The 10,320-nt window shown below is 38.1% G+C and overlaps 1 protein-coding gene across 1 annotated transcript in view; it reads right to left on the reverse strand.

The window, feature by feature from the left end:
• The window catches only part of nipal3 (NIPA like domain containing 3), a 75,583-nt gene that overhangs the window by 51,153 nt on the left and 14,110 nt on the right, over positions 1-10,320 (reverse strand). Inside the window, exons 8-14 of the mRNA XM_010778028.1 lie at positions 9,357-9,460; positions 6,534-6,735; positions 6,095-6,281; positions 4,096-4,195; positions 1,832-1,950; positions 791-1,014; positions 122-189 (exon numbers count right to left, since the gene is read on the reverse strand). Of these exons, the coding sequence (XP_010776330.1) occupies positions 122-189; positions 791-1,014; positions 1,832-1,950; positions 4,096-4,195; positions 6,095-6,281; positions 6,534-6,735; positions 9,357-9,460 (1,004 nt within the window). The remainder of the gene's footprint in view (positions 1-121; positions 190-790; positions 1,015-1,831; positions 1,951-4,095; positions 4,196-6,094; positions 6,282-6,533; positions 6,736-9,356; positions 9,461-10,320) is intronic.

Below are 10,320 nucleotides of genomic sequence, written 5' to 3' on the forward strand. Positions count from 1 at the left end.
ATAGAACAAAGGGGGACATCAAAAAACAAAACAAGGATGAAGTAGAGAATGTGATCGTCCGGAGTATAATATATATTTTGTAGCAACTGAAATTGAATAAGCCCAGGACGATGTCACTCACCAAAAGCTACGTCTCCAAAATTAATCTCAGAAACGTTGAAGTCGAGTGCGGGAGCAACGACACAACCCCTGAAAAAAGAAGATAAAAACATGAGACATTATTCAAAGGAGGTTACAAATGTTTATATCATAGAAAAAAATGAATAAACAGCGAGATTACAACTGAAAACAGTGGAAAACTGTTTGCTAAAAGATGGTCAAAATTAATACCAGCAATACCAGAACTCCACTACCAACATTTCATACAAATGTTCTCTTTTGTCTTATTTATTGAATTCTTTATGCCTGTATTTGTTTTTGTTTTATTCAGATTATAACACATATTATTACACTGGTTATTGTTTGGCTAATATTAAAGGAATATTATTTAGTAAATTCATAAATGTTTAGAGAGATGAAGTAGTTGAAATGTGCTCCTTTAATTATTTGATTTGAACTCAACATTACCAATGAAAATGTATGTTTGAATAATGTCCATAAAAGACAGTAAACAATGTATCTAAGGTACAAAGTGTGTCATTGTATAAGCATCTATCCATGTCATTTGAACCGTCTCTAAAGACTAAAATCATGAACCATGAGAAAACTTCATAATTTGATTATAAACACTGCCACTACTTTTAAGGTTTTCATTTGTCTTGGATGAATCTGAATTGCTCGCTGGCTTCACCTGAAGGTCACAGTAAGTGGTTGAGGCTGTCCTGTGACAGTTAGCAGCAAGTCCTCAGAGAAAGTTCCCAAGATGCAGCTCTGAAAGGTGACTTGCACAATCTGCCAGGCCCCAGAGGAAACAACACCTTCCTCAGGACTGAAGGAGAAACAGCGGCCGAATGTGGTGTCGGGGTTTGACATCCTGAAAGGGGCATCAATCACCCCTTTGTTGTACATCTCCACCTGGAAAGAAGGATCCACTCATTCAATACTTTTGTTGTACTAGGCCCACCCTAAATAATGAAGGAATGAGCTTGCAGTAAATGTATGTTCTTTTTTGTAATATCTTTTCAAGTTCAGTTTTGATTTAAATAAATGATGAGCTGATGGAAACTATTTTACTTACACTTATGTATACTAGAAAAACATTTGTCAAGTGTATCTGTTGTTTTTATGTTGAACATTTTAACAGTTAAATTACTTTAGACTTTTAACAGTTTTGTCTTATCTATAAGAAGAGGCACAGAACGAGTATGATGTCAACACAAAATGTGAATTTAAGAACATTGGTGATATTTACAAAAATACATTATGTAATGTCATGCAAATGTGTTCACAAGGCTAAAAATACAAACTTCAGTTTTGTTGTTAAGGCACTTGACGGGGCAAACCATTTCTATATGCTATATTGTTCCTAATGGGACAAAATAACATGGACACCTTATAATGTAAAAATATTATATATATATTACATATCATTATACCAATAACCTCATAACAGTCTTGCTCCATATCCATTTTTTTTACTATTGCATTGTATTGTAATATATTTAACTGGCATTCACTCACTATATTATCCATATAGCTTGGCCTGTTAGTACCTTGTTTTTGTCTCTGATTAAAAATCCAAATGATTTGATAATTGTAAGTTATCTTGAGTTTGACTAAACAAAAAGACTTACTTAAAAAAGGTAGGCAGGATATACCACACACACAAGTTGTTACACAGTAATACTTTTTTAAAAGGCTAGACTGTTCACTTCGGCTTAACCTTTCTTACTTCATAACAGTCTTTGCCACCAATGTCTACGTTTTTCATATCCATCCGGTTATAAGTGAGTTGGAGGTTAGGTCCCAAGCCCTGTGCTTTTATTGTGAGAGGCAGCCGAGCTTCACGACCTATAAGAGCAGTGACAGACAGGAACAAATTGACAACACAGGTAAAGACAGAGAAAACGAGGGTCAGGGAAACAGAAAAGACTAAAGCAGAGATTCAAGAACAACGCTGGGAAAAAAGGACTGCATACAGTACGAGAAAAGGGAAAGGCTGTATGGGTCGTCAGCCTGTTTATCCTCTTTTCTATTGTTTCAGTTTTCATGTATTTGAATGTGTTACGTATTTGTCGGTTGAAATATAAAGGGTTAAAAAAAGGGTTGTTCCAAATACAAAATGTCTAAATCCTTGATAAACATTCACTTTACATCAGCTTCTTTCTAATCTACTTTTCTCTTTCACTCTCTGTGAATTTCCTTAAGGGCAAAACAGTTATATCCTGCAGTTCTGCTGAATAAGCTTCTAAAGCTTCTTGCAAAATGAGGAATCAGGGAATGGTAGTCTCCAGACCGGCTGTCATTGACCTTAGCTGGTCAGGTCGTTGCCTGCCTCAGAAAACATGGAAATTCATGTAAATCTGGCCTCCGGCTGCAGAGACACTCGTGATGGCCACATGCAAATTTCCCAACAACCTTTTACTACCGCTGGGATGAGATTAATATATTGGAGCCTCATGACTGCATTGTCGAATATGAAAATGGGTTCATGTAGCAATAAGTCATCGGAGAGTGAAACCAATCAGGCAGATTTAAAGGTTAATTTGTGATGATAAGAGTAGATGTCATACACTACAGCAAAAGAGAACATACAAAGAGAGAGTTTTGGCCGTTTGGGAGGGGCAGTTCTTCCCTGACAATAACTACACAGACAGACACGGTTTGCTACCCAGACTTGTGTGTCTAACCTTTGTCTGCACCAACCCACTGAGGGGAGGAAAATCTTTTATGAGAAAGACAACGCTATTGATTTATAGCAGGAGTGTAAAGTCTGCTTAAAGTTGTCAAAACAACTTCCAAGGTGTGGAAGAACAAACAAAAGAGTTATACTCTGAGAAGGTTCGGCTCAAGAACAAAGCCAAGTTTTTGTTAAGTGTCTCTTAAGAAAATGTAAGCCTTACATATTCTTAGCTTTAACCTGCAGCTAGTCATTTTATCCCAAATTCCTCCCTTACCAAAATTCAACAAAACATGTATTATCTTTTAAAATTGTATCTGTATCTAGATTCATTTGAGATGGGGTGTGTTTTATATCTTGCCCTAAAATGGTTCTGAATGCCCGTTCGTGACAACACCTTATATTTGTTGTGTAATTTGTTTGAGACTGAAACGGACAAAGCCCCAATTATTTGATAGTTTTTGGCACTTGACCTAGTGTATGGTCTCCATAATGTTGTCTTGATTGTCAAAAAGGAAATTAGTTGAATTTTGAAGGTCTCTTGGGCTACTTGACATCCCAACTGCTAAGTTGGACCGTGGTGCAAAGGACATTCTGAATAGATGTTATACATGGGGTTGCTTTGTAAATGAAACAATGCCAAACAGAAGCGATATTAGAATGTCTGTACATAGTAGGCAAAGGATTACATGGCATGTTCTGATTTCATATTGCACTTTATGTTGCTGGTTTAGCTAACCAGTTAGTTACATGTTATGATCAGTGCCCTTGCTTTAGAGGTAAATGCTGTCCATAGAACAGATTTTTAGTAGTTAGCATAGTTACAAAAGTGAACAGATTTTAAAGTCATGCTAGAAGCTCTCTGAGGCTGTATTTAGGCAGAATGGGGCTTTAAGCTAAACATCAGCATTGATGTTTAGCAGGTACATTTTTAACGATGTTCACCAAGTTTAGCATGTCTGTATTTTAACATTTGCTAATAAGCATCAAACTAAAGGTAGCCCACATCTTAGGATAAAATAGAAATGTAATTAGCCTAGCAGGTATCTTGTATTAAGAAACATCTTACTGGACACATTTAAAGTTTTACCTTATAACAAGGATTATGGATCAGTCGGGAATCAAGTGATCACATCTCATCCTAAGGCAAATCACAAGTCTGTACTACCATACACCATGACAATCAATCCCAAAAATATTGAGACATGTTTCTCAAGACCAAAATGGTCATGCATCTTAAAGTAGTTAAGATGTGTACATGCAATATTATGCTATGCTACCTAAATGGTCGTTGTGTTTTCTAGCTAGGCACTGACCTGTGACATGACAATATATGGTTTGTTGGTACAGCTTGGCCTCGTCGGGTTTGAAGATAATGTTGAACTGCGCTGGCGTTTTAGGCCAGATTTCACCCTCCTGAGCCATGAGAAGACAAGAACAAAAACAAGTGGTCATTTTCTGAGAGGATATCAATCAGACATGCATATAACTGTAAGGGTATAATCTTTCACTCGGAACGGTTGGTTTGAGAAGAATCCACACTTTACGTTTGAAGCATCTTAATAGTAGGAATGGAAAAGAGGAGACATTTTTTGGGGGTGGAAGTGTTGGTGCATTTTAAAAAACAATGTGGTTGTATTTTTATCCTGGTCAAATCTACACGCAACACTAACCAACACCAACTATCTCTGTCACCTACTAATACCTGTGTGTGTGTGTGTGTGTGTGTGTGTGTGTGTGTGTGTGTGTGTGTGTGTGTGTGTGTGTGTGTGTGTGTGTGTGTGTGTGTGTGTGTGTGTAGATTGTGTAGACTGCTGATCAACCCCCTAAAATGTGCTCTCAATGTATTTGGGCTGGACTACAGTACACACTGTTTACTCTCTCTGCCCCCCCCCCCCCCGTCTCTCTTGCCCTCTCCTTCTGTTTTTTGACCGTCTCCGCTCTCCCTCTGCCCAGGGAGCCTGGGTGAGTTGAGCGAAGGAGACACTGGCAGAAAAGGGAGATGGCGGTGTCAGAACAGGTCATGCTACCTGAAAGTCCCCCGGCAGAACGAGCTGTGACCCTCCCGTTACAGAGCAGTCAGATTGAATTAACATTTGACCAATTTGGCATAGCATGTAGCGAAAAGTGTCTTTTAACCTAAAGACCCTGTTTTAAACATCCAACACGCTTAAGGCCGTAAAGTGCTGCAGGAAATTAGTTACCATTTAACCACTTGCGGTTCTTTTGTCTCAAAGTCAATGTGTCTTTTAACATGTTTTTGGTTAGATGCCTGAAATAAGATCTGTGGTTGACATAAGCTGAAGAGCAGACCCCGGCAATAACACCAGCTATCATACCTAGTGTGAGTGCATTTGGAATATTTTAGTACTGCAGTTATCTTTCCCTCCTAATGATTTGTCTTTGCCTAATTATTATGTTTTTCATCAAGGTCAAGGAAAAGTGGTTTGGAAAAGACAAAGGAACAGTTTTTTTGACTATTTGATAGGAGCCCCTTATTTGCACTTACCGGCAAACCAATGGTTTAACTTCATCACTCTGTCACTTAGTAGCTAGGTTTTCATCTAAACGTATAAATTCTCCAGTGGAAAATCATTGAATGATTGCATTAAAAACCTTTTTTGCAATATTTCAAGATATATTTTGAATTGTTCTGCCTTTCTAACTTATGATTTCTAAGCAGGTGGTTTTAATTTAAAAAATGTATAATATATAATTATAATACCCCTCTCGTTCTAAGCCTCAACATGTTACTGTATAAACACGGCAGATGCTAACAAGTGACGCGACATTAGCCACATTTAGCTTAGCAGTGGTGACGCGAAGCCATGCGACCGTTTATAGCCTAACGTTAGCTCTTTACTTCTGCTAATTGCATTAATGATTCAAAATTCATAAATTGGTGGAGACTATACTGCTGAACAAGAATGTACGTATCATAAACGTGTGTTTACCACATATCTTATTTTCCACAATATTCCAAAATTCAATGGCAAAATCCAATTGGCTTTTAGTTGAGAGAGTCCTCAACTAAAAGAACGGGTCGGGCTACAAAAATACGTCATCACTACACCACTCTATTGAACTAGCTACTAAATCCCTGCCAGCTTAGAAAAGGCTCTATTTAACTCTCTTGGAATTAATTAAAGTATCAAATTATTCAGACACATCATGAGCGGTTATTATCTCTGCAGTAGTCTTAGTAAGGAGAGAAACTAGGCTGCAAATCCATGGGGTGTGGATTATTAGCTGACAAGAGATACTGGGCAAGTGGGATTTGTTAAAACAGGAAAGCACAGACACACATAAACACACCGCTGGTTCCAGAGTTAAGCAGCTGTGTGAGAGGACCAGGCGTTGGTCCTCCACTAACTGGCTTCTGCGTTCTTGCAGGGCTTTCGACAGCTGTGGGAGGCGATAGATCGCTGTGGGGTCGGACTCACACTGAACAAGCCACCGTTTTCTCTCCTCCTCCTCCTCCTGTTGGAGTGATGAGCTCTCCCTAGAGAAATGGAGGAAGCAAGGGAAGGTGAAAGTCAAAAACAAAGAGAAATGAGGATGGAAGAACAAGGAGTCTCAGACAGGAAGAAAGTGATGGGAATTTAAGCTATTTTTGGCATCACATGCTGTGTTCATTTTACTTTCTACTTGTACATAGGGAAACGGGAAGCTTGTACAGGCCACAAAAAACATCTTGTCAAAGACAAATTCCAGTATTGTCTGTGTGAAGTCATTTATGTTCATACACACATACCTCAAGAAGCTCAAGGTCTCCTCTTGCAGGCTGGGCCATGTCGTCCAACAGTACTTTAGAGGGATCTCACTCTTGTAGGTGAGAGATACTTTGCACACGTTGGCCAGGGAAATGTAAGTCTGATTTACCAGAACAGATTCACACTCAAGATGGATGTCCAGTTCCTCACAAGCCCCGTACAAAAAGATGTGCACATCTTCACCTGCGCAGAAAAACAGCAGATGTAAAAGAACAGAGACAATATCAGTGTTTTTGAGACTTGTGATTATTAACTATTAAGTGCTCCTTTATGTGGGTCCCATAAGACTTGGGATGGTCACACCAAATCATAATTTTAGAAGATGAGTAGATGCTTAATCAAGTCCAAGTAAAACTCCTGAATAAGTAAGTTGAGTGAGGAGACGCTCCAGTCTTTAAAACCTCCGCCTAATTATCTCAAAAGAGGTTTTCTGGGTCGAGGTTTGCGGGCTGAGTGTCAAATGTGGCTGACATCAACAACTTCCGCATATGTATTGAAGAAGTGGATCAAGTGATTGATAGCTGAGGCAGTGCCAAATAGTCATGTTTGTTTAGGAAGTTTCCCCAACTGAGTGAAATGACCCAGAATTACTGGAGTGTTGGCTATGATAAGAGCTTTTTGAAAGTGCTATAAAAGGTGCATCAATGCTTCCCTGTTACTACCTTTGGTATTGGATACACTGGATCCTCCTTGATGAAAGGAAAGGATATAATGCCATCCCCTAAGTGTGGCACCAATTAGCCATTCATCATGACTGACAAATGCAGATAATTAATGTTATAGTGCTTATAAAGCTGTTTCCAACTTATGCCATATCTTGCTAAAAAGCTTATATGTTTTAACCTTTCAACACTATTGTAAACCAAAAGGCAAACTATGACGATTACGCGAATGAATGTTGCAAAATGATCAAATGACATCAACAAGTTTTGTGTTTAAAAGGTTATATTTTCATTCTTCAATGGTGATCAGGACAGTAGTAGACCTAACGAGTTATGTAGACATTGCATAAAGTATTATTTTCCAAATATCATATTAAATTATTACTATGTCTTGATCTTAACTGACGTTTTTCATTACCGACCAATGGTGCAATTGTATCACCCATTCACTTAGCCAAATGGACCGTAAATCCTAAACAGGATTTTGAAGAAATCGGCAGGAAATAATGCTAATGTTATGCATTTTGTTATGCGATTATAAGAAGTTAGGTCGTATAACCCTCCGGTTGGGAAGCAATTAAACCATTGATTTGCAAACAATTTGTACCTGCCTATCATAAAACAGTTTTTGCAATATTTTAAGATTTATTTTGAATTTTTTGAGTTTCTACCTTATAATTCCTATATCGTTTTTTTTATGAAGAAATTGAAAACAGGTAGATGGAAACACACCTAGTGAGAGACCTATGCATTTAAAGGACTGGCCTGCACCTAACTGCTCTCCATCCAAAAAGGTGCACCTGGACGTACCTTGTTTTAAAGCTGCATGTATAAATGAATGAATAGGGAATTTTTTGAGCAACGCACCATAAGTGCTTTTGTTGATTTTTTCAAAGCGCGACAGTTCAACAAATTACCGTAAATACAAAGCCAACATGTCCTCAGGAGCATACTGATGCCACACAATTGTACCTATTGTACTTCCTGCAATTTGAATATTGCACTATTCCATATTTCAATATCATTTTTGATTAATTGTGCAGCCTTAATCAATATACAACTGTACAGGAAAGTTGGGTTTATCTAATGCATTAAGTGAAGCAATGTCCTGAAGTGTAGTTGCATGGGGGAGCGACAGTTAGACACTGTTATTCTGCACATATAGCACAAAATAATTCTACCCACCGAGCAGCCACTGCTGCTCCTATGGGAGTCTCAGGCCTAATGTGGGCAGTGGATCGAGGGGAAACTCACAGTGGAGTCAAGGACACACTGCAAAGTCTAGCTTTGAAATGCTGGATCTGGATCAAAAGGAGATTAAAATGGCTCTCAAAATATCTTGGAAAACTGGCATCTAAAACAAATAATGAAGCCAAAGCCTTTTTGGAGTTTCTGCTATGTGAAAAACATGGCTGAAATAAATAAGAAATGCATAAATAATAATGTAGCAGACGCACAGTAAATATGATAAAACATCAATTTCAAAGTATGCATCTCTGGAGGTAAGAGAGACAGACTCTTAATAGGAAATCTATTGAGTCTCTGTAGAAGATGCCACCATTACAGTGTGTGCCATCAGTGAGCGAAAGAGCAACAATAAGCAGCAACACAAAGACGATGCAAATCAAGGTTTTGTATAAAGCCACCAAGAACAAGGGCTTATGTAAATGAAGTGAGTGTTTGTTTATATTCAAATAATAAGGAGTGGAGTTTTAGCCTGTAGAAACACACTCCCTATCCTGATATTATTTATATTTGTATACCTGCTGAGGTTACTTCTTTTAAGTAAGGACACATCCCTCTGAAAGTCTCTCTTATCACACACAGTGAACTCTTTCACAGTTTGGATATAATATAAGGGAAAGTCTAAACACAACAGGGTTCTCCTCCATGATTATGTAGTTAATAATTTATTTGATATTTTATTTCCCTAGTGTAAATGAAAACAATGATACCTTGGTCAATCAAATTACCTCAAATGAGACATGGAGGATTTGCAAACAGTGCCACTCAAAGAGTGGGCATTTCATTTAATTGTGACTGTTGTGCTTTTCAAAGCTCGTCTCACGCCAAAACAAACGTGGAGACTTGCCATTAATTACTTTGCACAATTGAATGGAGTGAGCGAATTAAATGGATTACAAGTGCTCTGGTATGCAGGTTTGTTCAATTGACGAGGGGATTGATGGTCGCTCTGCAGGATGGTGAGTGAAACCGACTCTTGGCAGAGGATTAGAAACTTGACTCTGGTTTGACAGTGCAAAAATGTTGGGGTCTCAACTTACACTGGTGCACTTCCACTGATTTGAAAAAACAAACCCAAGGCAAGATGAGGCTCAGCATACACTCAGGCCACTTTATTAGGTACACCTTGCTAAGTGGCCAGTGAGTGTATTTCAACTAGATGCAAACCGCGCCAAGGAAAATCAAAAGTAGTTTCTTCTTCAAATGTTTACATTTCAAATGTGCCAGGCACAGTATGCATAGCTTCTAAAATGTTGCATGCAATCAATGAGTGATTTCTTTGTTAAAGTTGCTGTTAATGTTGATAATAGCTATAAAAAAAAACACCACCATTTGCTAAACTGTAAATCAATTTGAATAATTAGGTGCCATGTGGAACAACACTTTTTTTATTATTGGTACTTGAGCACACACATTATAAAGGGATATATTATTAACTGTATGCATGCACATGGAAAAAATGCACACAAAAAGGAACTTTCGGGAAGATAGGGAAGTTTTGTGCTTTAAGTTCTTTCATAATATTAGCTTTTATTTTCTAAATTTGGAGTTACCAAGAGCTGCCGCTATTCCCTTCTATTCCTATACAGCAACTCCGAATAATTCGCAAACAATACGTGCACGCTTGAATTGAAATGTATAGTTTTTTCCTTTTACTTCACTTTTTATGCAATGTTACTTTGAGAACTTTGAGTTTGGGAAGTACCTGAGCAGATCTTGGCTGCCTAAATAGCCTGACATTTTGAAACAACCAACATCAGCTTGACTGACCATGCTTAGCTAACTTAAATTAGCTCAGCTAGGGTCTGCGTTGGTCCAACAAAAATACATTCTTAATCAAGCGTTTTGGCCGTCCATAGTG

This window comes from Notothenia coriiceps, unplaced genomic scaffold (assembly GCF_000735185.1).
Source record: "Notothenia coriiceps isolate Sejong01 unplaced genomic scaffold, NC01 NC01_scaffold00000339, whole genome shotgun sequence".
Lineage (NCBI taxonomy): Eukaryota > Metazoa > Chordata > Actinopteri > Perciformes > Nototheniidae > Notothenia > Notothenia coriiceps.